General features: G+C 40.7%; 1 protein-coding gene across 1 annotated transcript; it reads left to right on the top strand.

Annotated features, from left to right (window-relative positions):
- The first annotated feature begins 749 nt into the window (after positions 1–749).
- On the top strand, positions 750–27,694 carry ptpn9a (protein tyrosine phosphatase non-receptor type 9a). Its single transcript, XM_061677902.1, has 13 exons — positions 750–1,219; positions 11,608–11,751; positions 11,838–11,927; positions 15,225–15,349; positions 16,057–16,162; positions 16,303–16,413; positions 18,916–19,232; positions 19,339–19,426; positions 19,495–19,564; positions 20,625–20,703; positions 20,833–20,983; positions 21,072–21,279; positions 23,926–27,694. The coding sequence occupies exons 1-13, from the start codon at positions 1,187–1,189 to the stop codon at positions 24,114–24,116; spliced, it is 1,713 nt and encodes a 570-aa protein (XP_061533886.1). The 5' UTR covers positions 750–1,186; the 3' UTR covers positions 24,117–27,694.

The raw sequence follows: 27,694 nt of genomic DNA, 5'->3' as shown, positions 1-27,694 counted from the left end.
TGGATTCTCAAGCACCGACTTTTAATTAGCACACCAAGTAGCATGCCAACACACCAAAATTCCAACAATTTCTATAAACCAAGTAGCATGTTAGTGTGACAACAAACCAAGTAACACATGTTAGCATTCTATAAAACCAGGTAGCCTGTTAGCATGCCAACAAACGAAGTAGCATGTGAGCATTCTAACAAAGCAAGTAGCACCTTAGCGTTCCAGGAAACCAAGTAGCATGTTAGCATGAGGCATATTTCATTTGAGTGACACACTATTATGGCTAAAATCATTGAAAACATATAAAAACTAGAAAAGAGTCTTACCTTAGGTCTAGAAATTAGCTTGGTGTTGTCATTTCTGCTGAGTCATGTTGCTCACTATTTTGTCTCTTCCTCCAGAAGGCTAAAAATGTTTTGGTAACAGCATGACTACTATTTAGTTTTTTTTTTTTTTTTTTTTTTTAGTTTGCGATGAAAAAAAAATGTTTTAACCATTACAAGAAAGACATCAACAAACTCATACCCAAAAAAGATGATGATTAATTTCAACTCATTTTGTATTTATGTAAATTGTTCATAAAAAGGGAGGGGCGAGAGGGACTTTTTTTCTTTTTTGCTACAGCTAGAGTTATATTTTCTGTCACGACAACTGTAATTTACAAACAAGTGCATGTTTCTTTATTTTCACGTGTTTTTCTTTTTTTGTGAATGAATGTTGGGTAGAGCCAATGGGTGTAGTGCTGGTGCCGGCCACCAGGATGCAGAGTAGCGCAAAAGGAAGCCGCTGACTGGCTCGCGTCGTTGTTGGCAGCATAGAGGAGACGTTCACTGCTCTCCGGCAAAAAAAAAAAAAAAAAAAAAAAATCTTCATGGCTGGAAGAAGTCGACAGTGATCCGAGCGGCTAGGCTAAGCTAAGGCTGGGTTGGGCTTTGGTGGAGGGGACGGTTCTGAAGAAGGCGGCCGAGCCTCCATAAGCGGGCCTTGTTTTTTGTTTTTTTATTAGTGTGAGCTCGCTGAAAACTAATGCAAGAATCGCTTTGTCGTGCCTTTTTTGTTAGTTTTTAAATGAAACATTCGAGTTAATTAGCCTTGAAGAAAAAGAACCGCAGGAGCGAACAGTCAACGACCCCCAGAAGCCTGCTCCTTCCTCTCCTTCTGCCTGCTCCTGTGTGGCGGTGTCCGAATTGGTACCATGGCAGCTACTTTATCGGCCGAGGAAGAACAGGTAGGCCCTATTTGTATGTGTGTGTTCAGTTCGAGGGAATGTGACCGTGTCAGGACTCGAATGCGGACAGAAATGTTGCCCGAGAGCCAAGCGGAACTGCTGTTATCGATTTGTGGCGCATTATTGCATCACAGACACTTCCCATGTATGTTTGAGTCGTTATGTAGAGCAATAACCCCTGTCACTCTCCACGGGTGTGAATTACCCGCTCGAATCCCCCTCGAGTGGGTGGAGGGCACGACCACCTATGGGAAAATGTGCGGGTTGCAATGAAAGAATCGTGTTTTTAAGACTCCTGTTTTCTCCCTTATTTTTGGGGTGGTCCTTAAACGCATCATTAATGCGTTGTAGAAACTAAGCAACATTTTTTTTTTTTGCGAGCAAACTACATTTATATTAATTTGATAAGTTTTGCATTGCTCACGGAGGTCATATGACAGATAGGAAAACATCCATGCATCTATTTGTATTTTCTATAGTAATTTTTATTTTCTCATTTGGGTGAGTTGGAGCCCATCCCAGTTGATATAGGGCGAGAGGTGGGGGTACTACACCCTGCTACGTCACAGCATTCTGTTAAACGAGATAAGACAAAATGATATGGGGGATATTTTAGGATTTGGGGTTGGCCCCCAGCCCTGCATCCCACTAGAATAGATTCGCCGCGTCGCCGAGCAGAGCTCCACATTTAGAACCAAAATAAGAGCAAGCTTTTGTAAGATGACCAATTAATGTGACATGTTAACTAATCAAACTTTGACACAGAGCAGAAAGTAGAAGAAACCTCTGCCTTTTTTTTTTTTTCCCCAATGTTGCAGGCTGTGTCAAATTATTTTTTTCTATATGCTGAGGTCCACAAAAAAACTAGACACCAGGCCACAAATGGTCCCTGAACTGTAGTTTGGACACCCCTGGTTTAGAAGCTAAGAATAACATTCATGCTTTATTTGATAATAATAATAATATAATATTATTATTAATTTGCATGGGAGACGGGGAAATGTACTCACTGGCCAAAACATTGGGTACACCTAGACCCAACCACTGCTTTGTGGCACATTAGTATGTAATGAGAGATCATCAGGTAAGTTTCACTTAACTGCGCTATACAGTAGAAGTGCACTCCATTTACCATTTTTAACTGTGCTAGTGATGGAAAAGTGACAGGCATAAATATTTCCGTGTGTGTGCTCTTCACGACCACCACACATCATGATTAATTAAATATACTATATATAATTTGTGTGACATTTTTGTATGAATGTGTGCTGTGATTTTTTTTTATAATTTATTTTTTTTTCTCATGTAAAATATGTGCCCGAGTTCAATGACTGTTGGAGAGAACACAGGAAGACAAATGTTTTGATTCACAAGCTTGATTGGTTCACAATATGGAGCATAGAATTCCTTCATTTTCCATAGCGCTTGCCCTCAAGGTCACAGGTGAGTTGGAGCCTATCGCAGCTGAGTACCTTATTTTATACATTGTATGCCATTTATAGTTATTTCAAGGATAATAATGCACATTTTTTAGTTATCCTTTCAACAATCTGTTTATTGGTGGAGTTGTAGAACGTCAGTCCCTCATAGTGAGGACTGTTCCTAATATTTTGATCATCTTTTGCAGTGTCGAGTTACAAGTACAAAATAATTATGGTTGCCGAATTTACAGCGAACAATTAGTTGAGAAGAATAACACTTAAGAAACGACCAAGCAAACACCCTGTGAAATGCAGCAATTACAGGTGGAAGAAAGACGGAAACCGAAGTATAACCACTTTATAATTTTTGAGTCTAATAAAACTAAAATAAAGTTAAACAACTAAACACGGCAGATGTAAAGGAAGAAGCAGATGGTTTTCTAGTATGTCGCCTTAAGTTACACGCTAGTCGCATTGGCATTGGCTCAGTTATATGACTTTGTGTGCAATTCATTCAACATTAAAATAGAGGAGCATAGGTAGGTCTTCAAAAACATGACAGAGGTTTTATTCCTGAAATGTACAGTATATTTAATATGACTGGAACCCACTTTGTCGTTATGCAGTATAACATTAACACTGCACTTAAATTTAATAAAAAGAAAAAGAAAAAGTTATCAAGTAATCCGGCTTCCTCCTCCCACATTCCAAAGGCGTGCTTCTTGGGTTAATTGTAGTCTAAATTGTTTGTAGGTGCAATAATGAGTGTGAATATTTTTATCTATATGTGCCCTGAAATTGGCTGGCGACCAGCTCTGAAGTCAGCTGGGATAGGCGCCGGCACACCTGTGACCCTGATAAGGACAATCGGGAGAGAAAATGGATGGATGCACATAAGTTAAATACAAATTGCAGCTGAAGAAATAGTTCTTAAAGATTAGATGCAAATGCGTTGAACTTTAAAAGCTATGACATCCACAGCCTTGGGGGATGGGGGAGGCTGTTGTGGTGTGTGTGTGTGTGTGTGTGTGTGTGTGTGTGTGTGTGTGTGTGTCTCGTGGGAACACACATGCACACACCCACGTGTAGCGGAACTTCATTCAGGCAGCTGTTAAAAGCATTTCCACGAGACTCTTCATGAGGGGGGGCTTAGTTGCAGAGTGCATGTGTGTGTCTATCATATGCTTTTGTGTGTGTGTGTGTGTGTGTGTGTTGTATGTGCTCCCAGGAAGCAGAGAAAGTGGGAAGAGAGCTCCTAGAGTGATGTTATCGACTTCCTGTTTTTGGGCATCGACCGCCTCATCCCAAATGGAAGCGAGCCTCAGCCACTATTTGACTATTTTGCAGCCGTATTACCAGACACAACAAACGCAAATGATTTTTTATGGTCCTGTTCATGCCCGCAGGGGGGGAAAGTGTCCTCATGATGCTGCGTAGCTGGTTCCCATCATGCTTTGGGTCTATTTCATGGATACAGTTTTCTTGATTAATTCACTAATTATTCAGGTTATAAAACGCATGATTTTACTGGTTCGGCCATTTTTTACCCCCTCAAAAACAGATGTTAGAATTATAAGGGCGTCCTTGGAAAAATGTCTCCACTCTTAAGGGGTCCCTGGCTGGACCCAAAAAGTTTGAGAATCCCTGTTCAAAACAGGCAGAATTTGTAAGATGGGTACAATTCTTTAAAGAAAACATGAAGGACCAGGCGAAACACATTTAATTTTATTTTAATGGGATTAAAATTAAACTGTCAAGCATTTCATAAAAGCATTATCATTAAACAAAACATAACCATAAAGAGATAGTTGGTTGTTCTTCAGTCATCAGTCATATTTAAAAAAAATAATAATAAAATAAAAAGAAAAATTAAAAAATTAAATAAAAGATTTCACAAATTCTGCCAGGGTATGTAAATTTATGCAGTCATACGTACCCCTGTCATATTGGAAGGAAAGTTTAAACTACACCTTTTTCATAACCACTAGGTGGCGGTGGCACATTAGAATGAAAGTATACATCTTTCTTATAACCTCTAGGTGTCGGTGACATTTTGGAATGAAAGTGTACAACTTTTTCATCACCTCTAGATGATGGCATAGGTATAAAATGTGAAATTAGCTGACGTTGTCCCTCGTTCTCCTCTTTTGTCCGACAAAGTTCTTCCTCGCACTATGCGATAGTTCTGTGAAAAGCTACAAATATTTCTTCCACGGCCGTACTTGCTCAGCATTCAACAACGCTCTTAGCATTTTCACATGATAATCACAATACTTGACACTAACACTTGATCTCTGCTTAGCGATGTGTTTATCACAAACGCATCACTATGTTAGCAGCTAGCGAGCTAAACTAAGATTGCCATCTTGAAAAGCTTCAACACGCATCGAGGCGAGTCACACATGCCTCCATATAAAGTCTGTCATGCGTAAATCCATAGCATTACTTCCTAGTATCGTTACAATCAATTGATTACTTTTTAAAACGATTTTAAATAGATATTTCACCTGAAAGGCCAATTTGCCAAACATTGATGGATTGATGCAGTTGGATTATATGAACATAAATCGATACATCAATGTAGTGAATGAACCATCACCCCCGTAATAAAAAACACTATATGTTAGTGTATGTGTACATGCATGTGCCTTTAAGAAGCGGGACCCAGTGAGGTGGCATGTGAGAGTCTGGGTGTGAACTGTGGTTGACAGCAAGTTCTGCATATTGTTGTACTGTTATTCCAGCGTGCAATAAACGGCAGAAAAGTGCTTCGGCGACAGTGGCTCTCCTTTCCCACATGTGAGGGCAATACAGCTAGTATACTGTAAAAACCCATAAAAAACAATTGTTTAAAAAAAAATGCGACTGGGGATTACAGATTACAGCCCTGCGATTGGTTGGCGACCAGTACAGGATGTGTACCCTGCCACCCAAATGAGAAGCGCTATAGAAAATGGATGGATGTTTTTACACGCAGAGATCACGCAAAAATGTCATCAGATACTATATGCCATAGCATCAGATGTCATAATAAAAAAGATGGCATTTAGCTACCTGTGCCTTTTACACGGAGCATTTTACAACAAGATACTTTGAGGACAGTGACAGATGCCAGTGTATGGTGTGATGTGCGAAAAGTTGCTTTAAAAAAACGGGGTGGGAAAAGTGAGTGTAGGGGTGTTGAACTGTGGACTTTCTTTACACTGGCAGCGTTAGGGTTCTGAAAGTACCAACAAAGGTGGAAATTGCCACGTCAGGGCTTGTAACAAATAGATGAAACATTTATCTACTGTTTGCCTTGTACACAGAACCCAGTGAAGCTGGTTATTATTGTGATCAAACAGCTGATACCGCACCCTGTAATCTGTTAATTAGGTGACGCTAGCGTCTGATATGACGTACAGTATGAAATAGTTGTCGGACCACAATATAGATGACACAACAGGGCGTGAGAAATTAGTGTTTGGTGTTAAATGTCACACCAAGATCTCGGCATTGCGGAATACTATTAAAAAAAACAGGCCCCATCCTGACTCTGTTACAGCTCTGATATTACCCCTGAAGGCGGGAAATTGCCAGGGCAGGTTTATGAATCACAGACTTGCAAACAGAGATCACTCTTCCAGCCCCGACTAGTGCTAGGATTGAACTTTTGGACTCCTTCACGTAAAGATTCAACAAAATGACAGCATCACATCTGTAATAGAAGACCTGGAATTGATCCGCCTTTGCCTTTTACAGAGAACACAGTCATACAGGATATTGACGCAACTGTGTGCACTTCCACACAGTGACACAGCGTTCCGCAATCAGATAATTATATAACGTCGGTGCTCGGGTGTTACATATCCCCCCCCCACCCCCACCCCCCCAAGAATCGTTCTTCCAAACGTCGTCCAAACCAAAGTGTGTGGTTTTGCTTGATCTTTCACCGTGGAAACTTTAGTCTAAACAGCGGAACGTTGAGGGGAAACATCTGCTGCAATCAGGTAAATATTTATGCATCCTCAAGGAAACAAATAAGTGACTCCTCCGCTGTTCGCGCGCCAACACCACACCAGAATGGATCCGTGGATTTGATCCCACCAGCCCCCCTCCAGTGAAACCAAACAAGAGCGTCTCCTCCAGGAAGTTTGGGTCAGAGCCTGTGGGGAAACGGGGGAAGCCAACCTCAGAGTCATGGAGCGTACCTGACAGGAAGTTGTCTTTGGCGTCAGGATCTATGAGGCTGAACTTGACTTAAGCCTATCAATAATGTTGTTATACCCCCGGCTCTGAAATAATGACGTAAGCTTCCTCCTGGACATTTTGACAGATTTTTAGGATCGAGAATGTAAAACGTGGCTGAAACTTGGCCGTGCCCTGCTCTGTGTGACCAAACAGCTAGTGAGGGTGGAGAGGGGGAGGGGGAGGGGATTCATTCTGAATATGAAAAATGTGTGTGCGGCTGTCAATGCTGTGGAGACAGAATAGCGCACACACGCTCAACTAAAAAAGACCATTATCAATACAAAGTAGTGGTCAGACGACATTAAGGTGGATATGAAGCGGAGGAGAGCTGCCCACCGCCAATGTGTGGCCAAAAAAAGGCGGAAGAACCGGCGCAGAGGGCCTCACCCCGTTCGAGGAGAGAGTCGCTGCGATCATGGGTGACTTCTCTCTCAGGGATGCTGGGAGCACATGTGGCTGACTATGATCACCCCACAAGGTTAATACCATGTATTTTTATAACTCATAACAAATGTGTTCATACAGTAACCTACACTCAGCCCTGTGAGATAAAGGTTCATGCGTAAATGTTGTATGTGTGGTATTTGTAATATCCATCCATCCATTTTCTGAGCCGCTTCTCCTCACTAGGGTCGCGGGCGTGCTGGAGCCTTTCCCAGCTATCATCGGGCAGGAGGCGGGGTACACCCTCAACTCGTTGGGTATTTGTAATAAATCTTTTGAATTCAAATAGAAGCACATCACCATATCAAAGAGGAAATCAAAAACTTTGATTCTTTTTTTGGTTACTCAATTTATTATTTTAATACACAGGAGTGGACACGCACACTGGAAAAAAATATATATTTTTTTTTTTTTCGGAGAAGAGGGGTAAATTATGTCATTTTAGACACATTTTAATCATGTGCAAACGATGTACATGTTCAAATTAAGTAAATTCAAATGACTTATTTTTTTCAGTGCATGTGCTGGAGTCACAAAGCGATTGTGAGGGCAATAGCCGGCATAAATGATCGCCTTGATCAATTAATAGGTGTCCTCACAAATATCAGTGGTTCATTACATACACTGGTTAACAAATGAATTCTGAGTCCTTGCCTCAATTATATTGTTGAAATTAAATGTTGCCGGGCATTAATTGTTCATCAGTGCTAATTGTTCATGTCTCTCTGATGTGCAGATTTATGATAACTGTTTCCCAGCATCACCTCTTAAGTGTCGCCAAAGCACCAAAAGCTCCAGAAATGTGCGTACGCCAGCCATGCAGTTGGCATGAGGCACCGCACATTTCCACGGTCATGTCACTCTTGATACGTCTGAACTTTGCCGTGAAAAAGAACAGATGCCACGTTTTTGTGCGTATGCACCTTTTGTACATGAGGCCCCTGGTCTGCTTGGCACATGCAAGCCTTCACTTTGGATATGTTCTTCAGCTGTTAGAAGGCTGTTTTAGTAATTGATTTGATATGACTCTTGCAAGTCAGGCCGGAATCTATCCGTACACCAATGTTTCGGAGTTAGTTATTTGGTTTTTAAAGAGAGTGACTCCAGGTATTTACTAACAGTAATCTTCTTTTCTTTACTGCCAATGCACAAATAATAAAGGATATGTTCCCCCCAAAAATCTGCTCATGCCGAACTGTGAATATGCACGAGTTCCCTGGCCGAAAGGTGGTTTCTAATACCCTTTTAAACTACAACGGGGGAAATATATGCCTTTTTGACATGAAACTTTAAGTAATGGGGAATGTCAGTGCATCTCACTGGATGTCATTTTAGGCAGCATTAAGGATTAACTGTGCATCAGTTTTTTTGTTCATGAAAGAAGGACGGTTGTAAGACGAAAAGAAGAAAGTCAGAAGAGAAGAAAAACACCCACTAGAAGTTACCATGAAGTAAGAGGACTCGTTTAAAGCAGAAAAGTCTCTGGGAGTGTCCTACTTCAGTCCAGTGAGATTGTTATTGTTGTGATACAACTTTGAAAATGAACCATGTTTAGCACAGATATTGTTTTAAAATTCAACAATTTAACGTCATAAAATGAGCCGTCAAACTGTATGGCTTGCCAGGTCCGTATGTCTGTTGAAGATAACAATGCACACCTTCCATCTCTCTCTTTTCTCTTATGACCTATGGTCAAAAGTTTCTGGCGTCAACAAATCACCACCTTTGCAGGTTATAAATGGGCACCATAGCTTTGGAAATGTTAAGTGCGTGATTGCCTCCAACCGGGCTCCTTTCTCGTCATACAGAACAAAATGTGAAAATGACTGATCCTTAGCAGGAATTAAAGGTGGTAGTCGCTGTTTTGGAAAATTGTTGCTAGAGGTGTCAGAACGGTTTCTGATTTAGCAACATTGAGTGTGCTTTTGTCAGCTAGCTCCTCTCTTTGAACTACAGAAACCGCTAAAACAATATCTTAATAAATAAATTAATCGATAATCTATTAATCCTTCATCCCTACTAAAAGCATGCGATAAACAAGTTTATTACTGCTGCACTTACTATTTTGTATTGTTTTTTTTTATATTCATGGCCTTAAAGTGTTTCATACAAATATTTACTTTAACTGGAGAATGCAATTTCTGTCAAAATTGCATATGAATGATGAAAAGCTGAAAATGAACAGAAATTCTGTGGAAAGTGAGAACTTTTTAAGGAGGAGGTACATACAGTTTGTATAATATTCTTAATTTAGGAATAGGAAATGTAGGAATAGGAATAACTCTCAATATTTCTGAATCTGATCAACATTTTGAAGGTGGAGTGGTTTGAATCTGTAAAGTAATGTGGAAGAAGGAGGGGAAAATGTAAAATCTCTTAATTTAGGAATTTTATTTTGGAACATTTGTGAATTTGGGGAATCTGAATGTTTCCCTTGATTATGTCGTTCAAGGTTTTAGGATGGCAACAGTTGGGAAGTTGGTGTTTAAGTGTATCTAATAGCGCGTCCTGTGGATCTGAGTGTCAGGTGCACGGGTACCTCATGTGGTGCATGTTAAGGTCTGAGAATAGAGCGGAAGCTTCATGTCTTGTCGTCTTTCCTCGAGAGGGAGACGAGAGGAGAGCAGACACAGTGGCATCCTGTGTTCCGGCCCCACCGCCCCTCACTGAGCGTCTTGTACTCTTAAAAAGAATCCCATAAGTGGACTTCCTGGATCCCCACCCGCCCAAACGTCTCCATGCTCGCTCGTCCCGCCTGACCACAAAAAGCAGAAGGTGGCGTTGTTGTGGGGTGCTGAGATGGCAAAGACTAAGAGAGGGGAGCACAGGAAGCCCTCCCCCATGAGACTGCTAGCTAAATACTTGTCTTGTTGTTTAGGGGAAGCCTTTTAAATCCCGATTAGCCGATTGGAGTTACTTTGTATTGACAATGGTCTTGTTTGATAAATTGCTGTAGAAAAATAAATACAATTGACATCCCCCTTTGTTTTCATAATTACCTATATTAAGAGTTTAATCAAGTAAATGTACCACAAACTACGATCCCAGAATAAATCATTTTCGGACTATCCATCCATCGGACTCATTAAATGAAATTTTTGATGGCACACTTTTACAGTCTGTTGCATCATTATGTGACTGCTGAAAGGTGGGTGTGCACAGTAATGTGTTATACAGCAACAAAACACCTGTGTAATCTTTTTTGTTTAGCAGTCAGTGATTCAATGGATTTTTTTTCAAATTTTGCAGTTTGCGGAAATAGCTCGAGGAGAGATTTCTTGTAAACCATCAGAGGCTTTTTTTTTTCTGCTCCCTTGGTTTCTTTTCTGTGGTTGCTGCCAGATTCCACAAGAAGCTCATTAGCATCTCCTGACACAGCTGGCGGAAGCTCATTTAAAAGCTGCAGCAGCACGCTTTGGTTTCTGATGATGATGATGATGATGATGATGGAGGGGGAGGGAACAGCTCACTCCTAAATGGTTGTGAAATGTTAAATGAAACAATTGTGTAAAATGCTAGAGTGCATTTTTTTGCCCATTTGTCACAACAGTTTGTGCTAGTGTGTCATCCAGGCTAGTATGTCAGCTAATGCTATTGATGAACCTCATGTGAAGGTGGTTTGTTTGTTGAGTAATTGAGTCATTTATGTAACAAGAGTTCAGGATTGTGTACATTCTAGAGACATGGCATTGATGCTTTATGATCTGTAACGTTTTAAGTGCTTTGCTGCCATATTGTGGCATTGAAATGCCAGTGTCAATTATTTGCAGATTTTCGCTGCTCGGGTCCCTATCCCTCGCAAATAGTGGGGGTTCACTGCATTTCATTCCATCCATCCATTTTCTGAGCTGCTTCTCCTCACTAGGGTCACGGGCGTGCTGGAGCCTATCCCAGCTATCATCGGGCAGGAGGCGGGGTACACCCTGAACTGGTTGCCAGCCAATCGCAGGGCACATACAAACAAACAACCATTCGCACTCACATTCACACCTACGGGCAATTTTAGAGTCTCCAATTCATGCATGTTTTTGGGATTTGGGAGGAAACCGGAGTGTCCGGAAAAAACCCACGCAGGCACGGGGAGAAACCCCAGTCCTCAGAACTGTGAGGCTGACGCTCTAACCAGTCGGCCACCTTGCCGCTGCATTTTATTTATTTGTTTATTTATTTTTTAAATGCATCCGAATATCCCACTTCACCGGGCTCTGTGAAAATGGTGGATAAATGCTGGCTATTCAGTTATGGCAGTTTTGCAGGTTCTTGTGATTGTGACGTTTGTGGTATTCCTTTCAGGCCACCAGGCAGTTCCTGGAGGAAATCACCCAGTGGACCAATCAGCATGGAGTCTCGCCGCTCTCCAGAGAATTGGCTGTCAAGTTCCTCATGGCCCGCAAGTTCGACGTTCTCAGAGCCATCGAGCTGTTCCACAGCTACAGGGTAGGGAAGGTTGCCATTTTTTGTGGCTCTCTTGTGTAGTCGCATTGCGTCGTTTGTAAACTGACTCCGCTTGCCGGTCTCTCCAGGAAACGCGTCTCAAAGAAGGAATCGTCAGACTTCAACCTCAGGAAGAACCTCTGCGTTCCGAGCTGCTCAGTGGAAAGTTCACAGTGCTGGTGAAGTTCTCCTCAGTTCATGTGCTGTTGTTCACACACGAACATTAAAGAGTTAACCCATTTGAACTTGGTCCCTAGCCAAAACAGCAGCACCTGCCGAAATGCTTAAACACAGATACGTTCATTATTCTATTTATTTATTTTTTAAACAAGCTGTTGTGTGCTGCTCTAACACCGGAGTTTCCCCACTGGGGGGATTATTAAAGAATTACAGTATCTTAATTAGGGGTGGGGGGAAAACATTTAATAAGTCGGCTATGTCTTCAAAAATAGGTCAACACAAAATTCCTGCCTTGAAGCTCTGCCGGGAGCAGGGGGAAGAAAAAAAAAGAGAGAAATTCCACCCGGAACCTTGTTTCCGCTTCTGGAACCCATGTTTCACACAGATGCTGATGGTCATTAATATCACAGTAAAACCCGCTTGTTTGCGTTTCACTATTTTTTAATTCACATATCCCGTTTCTTTCTGTAGAACTCTATCCTCACCTAGTCGATGGAAGACGTATTTTTTTTAAGCTCTCTGTAATGGCCCAAGATGCACAATATGGTGCCAAAGTCCTGGCTAATGGAAAAGTAGTAATTGGTGTCAAGGACGTACAATGGTACCTTCACTTACAAGTTCAATTAATTCTTTAACTGAGCTCGTAAAATATGTAAGTGGATGCACTCATTGTATATTGAAGTGATGCATCGCGACTGAGAGACTATTTGTAGAACCCCAATTCCAATGAAGTTGGGACGTTGTGTTAAACATAAATAAAAACAGAATACAATGATTTGCAAATCATGTTAAACCTATATTTAATTGAATACACTACAAAGACAAGATATTTAATGTTCAAACTGATAAACTGTATTGTTTTTAGCAAATAATCATTCACTTAGAATTTTATGGCTGCAACACATTCCAAAAAAGCTGGAACAGGGTCATGTTTACCACTGTGTTACATCACCTTTTCTTTTACCAACATTCAAGAAACATTTGGGAACCGGGGACACTAATTGTTGAAGCTTTGTAGGTGGAATTCTTTCCCATTCTTGCTTGATGTACAGGTTCAGCTGTTCAACAGTCCGGGGTCTCCGTTGTCGTATTTTATGCTTCATAATGCGCCACACATTTTCAATGGGAGACAGGTCTGGACTCGAAGGCAGGCCAGTCTAGTACCCGCACTCTTTTACTACGCAGCCACGCTGTTGTAACACGTGCAGAATGTGGTTTGGCATTGTCTTACTGAAATAAGCAGGGGCGTCCATGAAAAAGCCGTTGCTTGGATGGCAGCATGTTTCTCCAAAACCCGTATGTACCTTTCAGCATTAATGGTGCCTTCACAGATGTGTAAGTTACCCATGCCATTGGCACTAACACAGCCCCATACCATCAAAGATGCTGGCTTTTGAACTTTGCGTCCATAACAGTTCGGATGGTTCTTTTTCTCTTTGGCTCGGAGGACAGGACGTCCACAATTTCCAAAAACAATTTGAAATCTGGACTCGTCGGACAACAGAACACTTTTCCACTTTGCATCAGTCCATCTTAGATGAGCTCGGGCCCAGAGAACCCGGCGGTGTTTCTGGGTGTTGTTGATAAATGACTTTTGCTTTGCATAGTAGAGTTTCAAGTTGGACTTACGGATGTAGCGCTGAACTGGATTTACTGACATTGGTTTTCTAAAGTGTTCCTGAGCCCATGTGGTGATATCCTTTACACATTGATGTCGGTTTTTGATGCAGTGTAACGCGTGCAGAATGTGGTATCGAAGGTCACGGGCATTCAATGTTGGTTTTCGGCTTTGCCGCATCCAGGCAGTGATTTCTCCAGATTCTCTGAACCTTTTGATATTATGGACCATAAATGATGAAAACCCTAAATTCCTTGCAATTGTACATTGAGGAACATTGTCCTTAAACTGTTGGACTATTTTCTCACGCACTTGTTCACAAAGAGGTGAACCTCGCCCCATCTTTGCTTGTGAATGACTGAGCAATTCAGGGAAGCTCCTTTTATACCCAATCATGGAGCCCACCTGTTCCCAAGTAGCCTGTTCACCTGTGGAATGTTCCAAACAGGTGTTTGATGAGCATTCCTCAAGTTTCTCAGTCTTTTTTGCCACCTGTCCCAGCATTTTTGGAACGTGTTGCAGCCATAAAATTCTAAGTTAATGATTATTTGCTAAATACAATAAGGTTTATGAGTTTGAACATTAAATATAATATTTGTAGTGTATTTAATTCAATATAGGTTGAACATGATTTGCAAATCCTTGTAGTCTGTTTTTATTTATGTTTAACACAACGTCCTACCTTCATTGTAATTGGGGTTGTATGTCGAGCTTTGAGAAGTTTAGCCTGGGTTGTTCGCGGATGTCACGGAGAATTTTTGCTACATGTATATGTATTTGCTGAAATTATCTGTAAGAGATTTTATTTTTCAGGGTAATGTCATAAAATGAGTTTGAAATGATGTTAGTGTTGTGGGATCATAGTTTGTCGTATACTTACGGTTTGAACTTTTAATATAGGAAATTAAAACTCATTCACTGCCAGCCTTCCCAGTTAAGATATTTGACTTCTAAAGCCGTCAGTGGCAGTGAATGTTAAATATTTAGAGTGGGGGTGTCATTTACTCTTATTTTTTTTCCACTGTATTCCGAAAATGCCTTTGCACAAAAAAGGCCTCCACCACTCCTACAAACTCTGGAGTTGATTAAAGAAGTGCCTCTTTGGTGCTATTTGTAGCAATATTGTATTTGTATTTAATTAGTACTCCATTTGGCATATTTAAGATATGAATGCATAACTTTTACAAGCAGGGACATGTTCTAATCATGAATAAAATGTTTACAAGCCAACTGGAAGTTCCACGTTTAGATATATTTAGCCTTTTGTCAAGCAAATCCTACTCGTAAAAGATTTGCGCTTCCCGCTGTCCTTCCCTCCTGATGCGGCCGATTGACATGGATGCTGCAAATTTTGTTCATATCCTGACTGCAGTATTTTTAGCCTTGTTCCTGTATTGGGTGCTGTTAAATTGTCTTCCTCCCCAACGTCATTTACTGAATCACATGAGTTGCTCCTCCTGCTACTGGCAAAAAAGATTCCAGCCGGTGAACTCGATTGCCCCCATGTGGTTAATTTATAAATTGTTGCATTTGGATTGCACTTCAATCAGGAAGTGTGGGGGAAAAGGGGCTCATCATTGACAAACATAAATACAAGGACAATTTTCCTGTTTTGGCAGTAGGGTGTAGATAACCTGAAAACTTGATTTAAAAACATAAATAAATATTTGTGTTCCAGAGTGCACGGGATCCATCGGGAGCCTCCATCGCCTTGTACACTGCCAAACTTCATCACCCAAACAAGACGGGCAACCACGTCGTTCTGCAGGCACTCTTCTACCTCCTGGATCGCGCAGTGGAGAGGTGAGCTTCCCAAAAAGCAGTGGCGGGCCATGCATTTTACACCTGGACCTTCAGTGGGGACTTGAAGCCACTTATTGATTCCTACCCATCACATTGTTATTGTAAAAACCATCAATGGAAATATATATATATTTTTTTAAAACACACAATAAAAGCATGCAACTGTATCATGTACCTCACATGAAGCAGTACAGAATCAATATTTATCTGATAACATGACAAAAACAAACATTTTAATTAAATCATGCTCACCAGAGATGCAGATTATTAAATTTATTTATGTATTTTGCTCTACAAACTTTCCTGCAGCAAGTTGTGAGCAACCTATCAGGGTGGAACAATGGTGACACTATTTGGCTAATATGAAATTCGACTGGTTAAAGGAAAAGTCCCATTACTAATTTTTTTTTTTTAATTACATCGGCTAGCACTACCCCTGGGCAGCTTAGATTGACATGGTAACACACGGAGGCTGAAGTCTGATTGGACACAAAATTTAACATCCACATGAACGTACTGGAAGCAGTGTAAAGCAAAAGAAATCTTATGAAATGAAGAAAATGGACTGTAAATTCATAGAAGAAATATTAGAATTTAGGTTGTAAACATAGAAAGGGGGGGGGGAAGGCCTACCACTGCCATAAGGCTACTTCCCATTGGGTTTGGTGTATTAGTCGTTGTGTTCTAAGCGTATTTGTCATCCACAGCTTTGAGACCCAGAGGAATGGCTTGGTGTTCATATACGACATGGCCGGTTCCAACTACACAAACTTTGAGCTGGACCTGAGCAAGAAGATCCTCAACTTACTGAAGGTTGACCCGTTTATTGTTCCCTTTAAACAGAACACGTATGATAAAAGTACAATACAACGTGACCTGGTTTCAACATCTAAGTCAGGATTTACACCGCAGGTCCAAGTGCCCAAACCATTTGCTGTCTTTATCCTTAACAGGGGGCGTTCCCTGCCAGGCTGAAGAAGGTGTTGATTGTTGGAGCCCCGGTGTGGTTTCGGGTACCCTACAACCTGCTCAGCCTGCTACTGAAGGAGAAACTTCGTGAGAGGGTAAGCAACGGGAAAGCTTCTGGTTTTGTACCCCAGTTCGTGTTTAGACTGACTAGTGGTCAGAGATGTTTTTTTTTTTTTTTTTTTTTTTTTAAACCCTAACCCTCAATCTTATGTCTCATAAGATTATCCTATAAGATTGTCCTTAGGTCTGATGTGTTAAGAGTTGATTTGTCCCCATTTCAGGGTCTGAAACAGGTCGGAGCCGACAATCTTAAATAATGAATGTGTTCAATATTTATTATCAAAACTTTTCATGTGAGTGGGGAATGCTAACTTCTCCCGAGTCATGATGCCGAGAATGGTCACGTGGAACAGAATGTAGCCAATCAAAGAAGCAGCCGAGACTGACGAATACGGAGGCGACCGTATATGAAAACAAAAATGTCTTACCAACGTCGTATTTTCCAAAGCAAGTTGTTTTTTGAGAACATCGCCATCTTACAAGGCTCTCTGCTCTGGCAACCTTCGGTAACACTCAGGAAACAGGTACGTAACCGGAAGTGTTTCGCAGGTCGCCGTCGCTGTCGTCATCATAGGCTGTTTCGTACTCATTGAACACTGGCAGCTAGATCCATTCCACACATCCACACACAGATGTAATTTCTGAATGTTACTCCGCGGCGGACTAATATGCGAAAGCGCATCGGCCTGAGGTTCCGCCTGTGCCCTCAGGCCCTGCTTTGGAGTCAAAGGAGTTGACGACACCAGAAAAAACACTTCCGCCGCTTCAGCTGTTAAGAAGTAACGGTACTTTTACTCTGTTTCAATTATCTAAATGTCGCTCGCTACTTTTATTTATCAATTATTGCTTATTTAAATGCTGCTCGCTACTTTAGAAATTATTGCTTAACTATTTTGTGCGCGAGACTTCCGCATTTGGCGCTGTTTGGCCAATCCAGTTTAAGCACTAGTGACGTTTAAGTCTAGTTCACCAATGAAACTTTACATGACCTCGCACGACGTCGTCTATTGGGCTTCCCGGGCATAGGTATTAAAACTAGATAAACCAGCCCGGCTGATTGTCGTGCCTATGTGGCGGCCATTTTAGGAATGTTGTTGTTACCATGAAGGCAATGGCGCGCTACTCATGTTTACATTTAGACGAACAAAAACAATAGCTTTCATATATTGTAGTATTTGTCTGGCACTATCTACCCAAACATGGATATTTCAGCCCACTTATAACTTGAGAAAACACCTTGCAGTTAAAAAAAAATAAAAATTGAGTCATTTGTCCACTGTGACGCCGCAAATTTAATTTTAATCTTAAATATGTACATCAACATGTACTTGAGCGGTGTAAATAAATGTTTTTCTGCTTGAAATCTTCCAGATTGCTTATGTTAAAATCCCCCCAAAATTTTTGGGGTCTGTCACCTTTTTCATGCCTTTGGTGTTTGCATGTCTGTTTTTTGTGTGGGGATATGTAGCAGATAAAAAAAAATATTTTAACCCTCCTGTTATGTTTGTTACTTTGGGTAACCGCAACTATGTTCATGGGTCCCACTGCTGCATGTTTATTCATCAAAATACATACATAAATAGATAATTAAATAGCAAAGAAAGCAAAATGAACACATAGCAATGCCATTAATCACTTTTCAGTCAATATTTAGTGAAGCTATTTTTTATTTTGAGAAGATTGGAAAATCCTGTTTCCACGCCCTTTAGCCCTCTGTGCTCATGCTTGTTTGGCTTTTCTCTGGCTACTTCAGCTTCCTCTTGACTAGCGACCAGTCCAGGGTTTACCCTGCTTCTCGCCCAAAGTAAGCTGGGCTAGGCTCCAGCTCACCTGTTACTCAAATGAGGACTAGCTCTATTGAATATGGATGTAATAAAAAGAAGAACAAAAATGACACTAGTAGAATAATATTATTTCTAGATTTAATGTAAACTTTAAAATGGGTCAGTTTGACCCACAACATAACAGGAGGGTTAAGAGTGGAAAAATCTTTGTGTGTACCAGACCTTCGGCGGAGGAATTTTTGGGAATAATGTTAAACAATGTTGCCGGTATATTATTATACAATGGTACCTTGATTTGAGTGTCCCAACTTACATGTTTTTCGTGTTACGAGCAAAAAAATCCACTTACAAACAAACTTAAGATACACCGCTGGTCGAGTGAGGTGAAAAAATATTTTTAGCAGTCAACTCTAGGGGTAGGCATTGTTGAGAGCTTCACGATTCGATTGGATTTCGATTCTTTCGGTAGCAATTCGATACGGTATCATTTATTTAGGTTTTGATTCGATATTTATATATGTATATCGATTCAAGTAAGTAGTGGAAATACAGAAATAATTCACAGTAAATTTTGACAATTTTGAAATATTTATTTTTGATGGCACGTGTGAAAGGCTTTACACAACGTATTTGTTTTATCAAAAGTGGATAGCGATGACTAAGTGGTATGCACGGGGCCACTATTTGAATAAAAACAGGACCATCTTTTGTCCTTTGCTTAAGACGTGACTTGCTCTTCAAACGTACCTCCAGGTCCAGATGGTAAAGATGGCCGAACTGCGGCAGCATCTCCCAAGGGACTGCCTGCCCCAGCACCTTGGTGGCCTGCTTCCCCTGGACGCCTTCAGCTGGAACCAGCAGCTTCTGGCGGGCCAGAACGGTCGCGTGGACCCCGTGGATGAGTTGGTGGGCATCCCCCTGGAGGACTCTTCCATTCACGTCCCAGGACCCGAATCAATGCGCCCACAGGAGCTGCTGACTCACCTCGGCAGGCTTCAACGCTCCGGCATCCACCTGGAGTACGAGGAGCTCCGGAAAGAAACTCCGCCAGGAACCTTCCATAGTGCACAGTAAGCACATTAAAATATTGATTTGTGACTCAGTTTGTCCCCGAGAAAACAGTGTTTGAACGTTGGAGTCGACAGTGATTTTTTTCAATTTATTTTTTCCCTATAGAGCAGTCTACAATCTGGAAAGGAATCGATATGGAGACGTTCTGTGCCTTGATCAAACAAGAGTCCACCTGAAACCCAGAAGGAACGAGGTTTGGCATTTGCCCACGTGAGATCTACAATATCATTAAAGTGCTTAATTGATTAAATGTCCCGACAGAGATCTGACTACATCAACGCCAGCTTTATGGATGGCTATAAACAGAAGAATGCATATATCGGTACTCAAGGTATGGTGGCGTTAAAATACATATTGCTGGCATCTGGCAGGAAAAACTTGCGTCTCCAAAACCAACACTTTTCAGGAGACAGAAATACTACATCGTCAGAGAGCAACCTATTTTCAACACTTTATATTGGTCAATAGTTTGTAAAAACAACATACCCACGTGGGGACTGACCCATATTATTGATTTGTGAAAAAATATGAAATCGACCAAATTTGGACATCACAACACAGGTTTTGGCCTGATGCCAGCCAGTGATATGTACTCCATCTATATATCATTGCAAACATTGAGTTGTCTTTTTAAATATCTACAATTTGAGTTCTACATTCGGGGATTGGATTCATGAAGTTTGTGTAAATATGTTTTGTATAGATTAATCATAACCGGTATGTGGTTAGAGCGTCTGCCTCACAGTTCTGAGGAGCGGGGTTCAATCCCCGGCCCCGCCTGTGTGGAGTTTGCATGTTCTCGCCGTGCCTGCGTGGATTTTCTCCGGGCACTCCGGTTTCCTCCCACATCCCAAAAACATGCATGGTAGGTTGATTGACAACTCTAAATTGCCCGTAGGTGTGAACTTGGTTGTTTGTTTGTATGTGCCCTGCGATTGGCTGGCAACCAGTTCAGGGTGTACCCCGCCTCCTGCCCGATTATAGCTGGGTTAGGCTCCAGCACGCCCGCGACCCTAGTGAGGAGAAGCGGCTCAGAAAATGGATGGATAACCAGTATGTTATGTTGAGAGTCTGACTTGTAAAATTCCTGATGAAAATATTTGTTAAATAACATAATAACACTCACTACAAATAATAATACATCATGTGTAACTGTGTATTACCGTAGCTGCAAAACCTCTAAATACTGCTTAGTGTATTTACAGAAAATGCCTATGGGCCAAGTATCGACCTGTGTTGTACTCCAGTTGTATTATAATTGTGAATATTTGGTCACTGCAACTAATTAGGGTTCAGAAGACAATGTGATACTGTTTTGCGATTTTCTAACTCCAGCCAGTGAGCTGATTTACATGAATTGATTTCCGTATCGCTTGTGTCACTCTGTGTAGGCCCACTGGAAAAGACCTACGGTGACTTCTGGAGAATGGTTTGGGAACAAAATGTGCTTGTTGTCGTCATGACTACCAGGTAATTTCTTGTTTTTTACTTTTCTGGCAATTTTTGATCTGACTCCCAAGTTGGACCACTGTATGTTAGCTCTTCAAGATGGTACCAAATGTTTCTGGAAAAAGTATGTAAAGTTCATCATGGTTGCAGGACAGAGGAGGGCAGTCGAAAGAAGTGTGGACAGTACTGGCCTCTGGACGAAGGTGGGCAGGAGGTCTATGGCCACATAGCGGTGGTGAGTCAAAGGGTGGACCACCACACCCACTACAACCACACCACCCTCGAGCTGCACAACACTGAGGTAAGGCAAGAAGACCTTTTCAACATGTGCATGCTTGTATAGTGCGATGTGACAGATGTTCCCAAGATGTCCCTGTGATTCAAAACAGACGTGTGAACAGAGGCAACTGAGTCACTTCCAGTACCTCAGCTGGCCCGACTACGGCGTCCCAACCTCGGCAGTGACTCTCATCGACTTCCTGGCGGCCGTGAAGAGACAACAGTGGAATATGATCAAGGCTTTGGGACCTCAGTGGACGGAACACCTGCAGGGACCCCCCATGGTGGTCCACTGTAGCGCAGGGATAGGGAGGACAGGTGAGGAAGCCTTGGTACTGACATGGACAATTTCTGGCTTGGGTAGTAGTATCAGAGCCGTAACAAAGGCAGGACGTATTTCAAAATACAGTAATGAGGACACGGAATGGCAAGAAAAACGTAACTGAGGTCTGTAATTGCCGCTTTTGTGCTAAGGCCAAAGCAATAAGAGTAGTGCATTGGTGCCATTTTGTGGCCTCTTGGTGGCAAGGAACTACATTGAAGCAAATTGAGGAGCTTCATTTAAAAAAAAAAACAAAAAAAAATAGTGCTTTGCCACCACTTTGTGGCATCAATAGGTAATTATAAAGCTTTCTGGGGCAGTGTCAATTACTTGCTTATTCTCGCTATTCACAAATAGTGGGGGAACACTATTAGTTTAAACCATAATTCCCAAAATACTTAAACCTTAAATGTCGTTCTTCACATAGCATGAAGAATGTATGCCTGTGAGTACTGTTACATGATTTGTCTACGTGTTGGTCCACCGTTTGTGTTCAAATATCCGTTAAGAGTTCTAACAATGTGATGCCGATGCTATTCGTTATTAAGTTGAGTTCACTGCCGCCTTACAGTGCTCGTATCTCAAATTTATCATGCATGCAAATCAGTCGCCTTTCGGCGAAATTCACCGTTTTGAACTCAAAATAGACCATTTACGTGAATCCTATAGATCCGATGAGTTTTTCCTGAAAAGGAGGGAGCGGGTTTGGTCGCCATCGCTGACGTCATAGGTTGTTTCGTACTCCTTGAACACTGGCAGCAAGATCCATTCCACACAGCCACCATCCACACACAGATGTAATTTTGACGATTACTCCGCGGCAGACTAATATGGGAGCGCGTTGGCCTGAGGTTCCGCCTGTCACAGGAGTTGACAAGGCCAGAAAAAAACACTTCCCCGCTTCTCCTGTTAAGAAGTAACAGTACTTTTACTCCATTCCAATGATCTGAATGCCGCTCGCTACTTTTATTTATCAACTATTTTGTGTGCGAGACTACGACTTCGACTTACGCATTGGGCGCTGTTTGTGCCAATCCAGTTTAAGCGCAAGTGACGGTTAAGGCTAGTTCACCAATCAAACGACACAAAGTCACATGACCTCACAAAGTTTCTCTTGGGCTTCGTGGGCATAGGTATTAACACTAGATAAGCCAGCCCGTCTGATTGTCGTGCCTTCACGGGGGCCATGTTGGGAAGGTCGTCGTTACCACGAAGACAACGGCGCGATACTCTTGTTTACATTTAGACAAACAAAAACAACAGCTTTCATGTATTGTAGTATTTGTCTGGCGCTGTCTGCCCAAAAGTGGATAGTTCAGCTAATTTCTAACTTTAGAAAACACTGTGCAGTAAATGGCAGATGTTTTGACACACATACACTGCAACATCAGAATTTGCACAGTCACTTTTTTTTTTTTTTTTTTTGTTGTTCATGCTGTGGTTAAAAAAAAATAATAATTAAGTTACTCACTATTTACTCATTACTTGAGTAATTATTTCACTGTATACTTTTTACTCAAGTATTTTCTGGGAGGACTATTATTTACTTTTGCTTGAGTCTCATTATTGTCAAGTAACAGTACTTTTACTTGAGAACAATGTTTGGCTACTCTACCCACCTCTGGAGCGGACATCCTCTATTGTTACTCTTACGTTTAAGCAACATTTTTGCTCATCAGATCAGCCAGTGTCGTATTTGTTACACTGATCTTTTGTATTTTCGTGTTGAGGTGCTGCGGGTCGTGGCCCTGGTCGCGGTTCCGGCGGAACCGTGAAGCACACGTAACATTGCCCATAAGAGTTGATCCGCCAGTACATCTTGTATTAATTAGGGAACGCGCCTACAAATATCTAATTAGTTTACGGATGTTCATGTTAAATGTATTAATCGACGGAGCTATGTTAGGGATTATGTCACAACACAGAATGAACTAACTTCAAATTCAGAAATGTCCAATAAAAACAGAAAAATATTGTAATTAATATTTTCCTGGAAGATGTTTGGGATTAGCCTTTGAAGTTGGTAATAGTGAAAAATGAAGTGAAACAGACAATGATTTCAGTCAATGCTTTTCCAGAATGAGAGTGCTTAAAGAGGAGGATGCTATTCATGTGGCACAGCTTGAAGCAGGCATCAGGTGCAGGTGGAGATGGGCCTGGCTCAAGTTGGAGGCCAAAACAAAAAGGGAAAAAAATTAGGCAAATTTAATTTTAATCTTAAATTTGTATATCAACATGTGCGTGAGCGGTGTAAATAAGTTTTTCTGCGTGAAGAAATTGTATTGATTTATTTTGCCTTATTGTACTCTTCAGAGTCCACCCCCCCCCCCAATTTTTTATTTTTTTTGTCCCCTTTTTCATGCCTTTGGTGTTGGCATGTCTGAATTTATGCTTGCAAGTCAAAGCAAAAAAATAAGAAATTGTTCAAATGACGGCTCATATCTATTTTTTTCTTAAAAATAAAAAATTAAATCGGGTCACTCGTATCTCAAGGCATCACTGTATATGATTTGGGGAAATTGCATGCAAACTCCACACAGGAAGACAAGAGCCGAGATTCCAACCCTGAATCTAAGAACAGTGAGACAGACGTGCTAAGCACTAGTTCACAAATTAACAAGATGTATTTTTTTCTTTTTTAGGTACCTTCTGTGCCTTAGACATCTGCCTGTCCCAGCTACAAGATGTGGGATCGCTGAATGTGTGCCAGACGGTGCGACGCATGAGAACCCAGAGGGCCTTCAGTATCCAAACCCCAGACCAGTACTACTTCTGCTACAACGCCATTTTGGAGCACGCCCAAAGGCAAGGCCTACTCCCTGCCAATCAGTGAGCTGCTGTTCAGTCCTCACCCCTAAACCTTGATTATGCCCCCCCCCCCGCACCACCCAGAATTCTGCTGTTCGCCCCGAGACGCATGTCTTGGCATATGCTGTCCTTTTCTTTCTTGGGACCATTTGTCAGCATGTGACAATGTGTATGTGTGCGTGTGTGTGAGACATCCCGCAAACAGGTGGTGAGTGAACACACTGCTGTTGTTTTAGGATCTCATTGCATGGCAGTCCAAGCAGTAAACGGAGAGGAAAAAAATTTAAACCGTAGAAGTTTAGCGCTAACTGTTCCTACACAAACACGGCTATTTGGAAAAACATGAGTCATCAATAGTGATTGTATTTTTTTGTATACTGTAAACCCTGCACAATAGGGATTGAGCCATGTCGTGAGTAATTAACACGCCCCAAAAATAGTTCATTATATACAGTCCCCTCCAAAAGTATTGGCACAGCAAGGTCAATTCCTTTGTTTTTGTTGTATACTGAAGACATTTGGGTTTAAGATCAAAAGATGATTATGAATTCCAGCTTTTATTTCATGGTATTTACAGCTAGATGTGTTAAACTCAGGACACAGCACCTTTTGTTTGAAGCCACCCACTTTTCAAGTCAGCAAAGGTATTGGAACATGACTGATTTCTAGTTGCTCAGGTGTTTAGATTGATTGCTTAAACATTATAGTCCTTGTTTTGGGCTTTGGGGTTCACCTGTGAAAACTGCATTTGCTGTTAAGCAAACATGAAGACCAGAGGGCTGTCTATGTCAACGTTCCAATACTTTTGGAGGGGACTGTATATTTATAATTGAAACCGTAAATAGACCACAAACTACGACCGCAAAACAGTTTTGATTTCAAACTCAACTTTACCCTAAAAACTAAATGGCTTACATAACACGTGCTAAAGATGTCGAGAAGTATCACTTAAACATACTTCCTTGACACTAATTACTACTTTCCCATACATAGCTACATTAACACTTTGGGGGACATCTTGTAGCTTCTTTGGGCGTTACAGAAAGAGCACAAAACTATGCCGAGAGCCGCGAATAGGTGAGTTTTTCAACAAATAGCTGAGGAGCCACAAAAAAGAAACACGAATAGTCGTAAACCCCAAAAAGAGTTCCTTTGTTTTACAGTATATGTGGCAATTGATTTTTTTTGGGGGGTGGTGAGTGAAATATCCCTTTAAACAAATGCACAGATTTCTTCAGGCGGGGAAACATGGCCGCCAAGTTGCCCTTTTCGCCTAATGGGTCTAAATAAATAATTTAGCTTTTTTTTTTTTTTTTTTAAAGCACAAGTTGGATGTCGAAGTAGCTTGTACGCGTTAGCAGCGACTTTACCGTCACACAACAAGACAACACACAATGACACGACCAGTCCACTCACACATTGCCATCACACATTCCTTCCATTTTCTATCTCGATTATCCTTATTAGGGTCTGGACTGGTTGCCAACCAATTATATACAAACGAGGCAATGTAGAGTCTCGAATGAAGCTCATGTTACTGAAAGAAAATCAACGCAAGCGTGGGAGAACGTGCAAACTCTCACACGGGAAAGCCAGATTCGAACCCCCAACCTCAGTTGTGTGAAGCGAATGTGCTCACTCATCCACTGTGCCGCCCATTACACATTACCTCCTCTATAAAAGGACATTCCTCAAGAAAAGACAAGCGTTTGTGACCACTGAATCTCTGTTCGATCAGATGAGACCTCATGAGTGGTGCAATATTTTCCTCCTTATAAACACACACACCCAAAGAAATATTAGGACCACACTGAAAACAAAAGAAAATTGTGTTGCGAAGATTAAGTTGGTAAAGGTTGGAGCCGAAAGTAATATTTTTCATGACTAAAGTTGTGATTTTAAGCAAGAAATCTCAAAATTACCACACAAGCATAAATGTAAAAAAAAAAAATTGTCCTCGTAATATTACACCTTCTAAAACGGAATTTGTTCCTTGTTATATTTTGACTTTATTCTCGTAAAATCACTTATTCTCCCCCAAAGATCATCATTTGTTTTATGAAATATTTCAAACTTAAATTACAAAAATCGCAGAAACAATATCGCCCAATTACGACTTGGTAAAAATAGGAAATTTCTTTTGCTTCTTGTACTATTTCAACCTAACATTGAGACTCTGTGTATTCAAATTAATATTACTGCTTTTCGTACAATTATTGCTTCGAAAATGTTTTACTTATTTTAGACTTTTACTTCAAAATGTTAATGTTATTCTATGCCAAGTTTTTTCTCTGAATATTTCACATTTTCTTTATTGCTGTTAAAGACTTGTTTGTCGCCGTATTCAAAATGTATTCTCGTAAATTGTTTGTTTTTTGTAATATTACGTCATTAAAAAAAAAAATTATTCCCATAAAATGACAGGCTTTTATTCATATTACAACATAGATTTTTGATATTTCGATTGACTTTTTTCTTAAAATACCCCAAAAAATCTGATCGTTAGATTAGGTTTCAAGTATGATTACGTTTTATTCTCATAAACTGTGACCAATTTATTCGTTGGCCGTCAGAAATTACAATTTTTCCCCCCTAACAAAATTACAAGTAAAATGATGATTGAATGTGAATATTCCCACACAAACCTAAACAAAAGTTCTTTTTTTCTCCTAATATTACAGCTTCTCGTAAAAATTTAAAACATTTGTTCCTCCTAATATTTTGATTCCACGCTTTTTTCCCTGAGAAATTACAACTTTAATCTCATGAATTTGGATTTTTGTTTCTCTGGATATTTCCATTTTTCTTAAAATTCAGCCTTAGTCTAATAAAAGACGACAAAATGATTCTTGTAAAAATTCCAACAGAAACATTCTCTTTATATTAGAACTTTAAAACTCTTTCTTTCTAATAGCACCCCTTTTTTTGTTTTTTTTGTTTTGCCTCTTCAGTGTGGTCCTAATACAACATCTCACACACGCACACGCCACCTCTTAGCACTTTTCACTAAAAGCCCCAATATGCTTGGAAATGTCAGCCGTGATGTCTGTAGAGATAATATAAATATGAACCATTTATTGACCTCAAGGGTCTCTCGAATGCACACGTGTGCCTACCTTAAGTCCCAAGTGATGTGTGAACTGTTTTAAAAAAATTAAAAAAATAAATAAAATGCGTAGGTTGCTTTTAAGTTCCAGACTGTGGTTGTAAATGTGTGCTTTCAACTGGCCACATTGTTTTTAAGTATATATGTATGTACAATATCAGAGTATACTGTATGTGTGTCATGTAACATGTTGTTGCCGGGTCAAGAACTATGTTTATTTTTTTTGTGTTGACTACAGAATTCATATTGAATTTACTTGTAGCGAAGCAATTTTACGTCAGCCATGTTCATGATTTTATTTTATTTTTTCCCCCTTCCTTCAAAGCTGAACTGTGGCCTATTTTTATTTTTCTATGGTATTCAACCGCTGTTTTCATACAGGATATACAGTTATCTACATTAATTTTATATATGTTCCGTTATAACCTATTACTGTACTTTATCATTCTTGTGAATACTGAATCAAGCTATACTGTAATAAATACAAACTATGTCAA

Source organism: Phycodurus eques, chromosome 5 (assembly GCF_024500275.1).
Source record: "Phycodurus eques isolate BA_2022a chromosome 5, UOR_Pequ_1.1, whole genome shotgun sequence".
NCBI classification, from domain to species: Eukaryota; Metazoa; Chordata; class Actinopteri; order Syngnathiformes; family Syngnathidae; genus Phycodurus; species Phycodurus eques.
The sequence above is the reverse complement of the archived record's forward strand: the minus strand, read 5'-3'. Positions and strand labels throughout refer to the sequence as shown.

Excerpts from the sequence above, each read along its gene's own strand:
- ptpn9a (XM_061677902.1), top strand. The coding sequence starts at position 1,187 with ATGGCAGCTACTTTATCGGCCGAGGAAGAACAG. Across the intron at positions 11,752-11,837 it reads AGCTGTTCCACAGCTACAGG|GAAACGCGTCTCAAAGAAGG; the intron begins GTAGGGAAGGTT and ends CGGTCTCTCCAG. Across the intron at positions 16,163-16,302 it reads AGATCCTCAACTTACTGAAG|GGGGCGTTCCCTGCCAGGCT; the intron begins GTTGACCCGTTT and ends TATCCTTAACAG.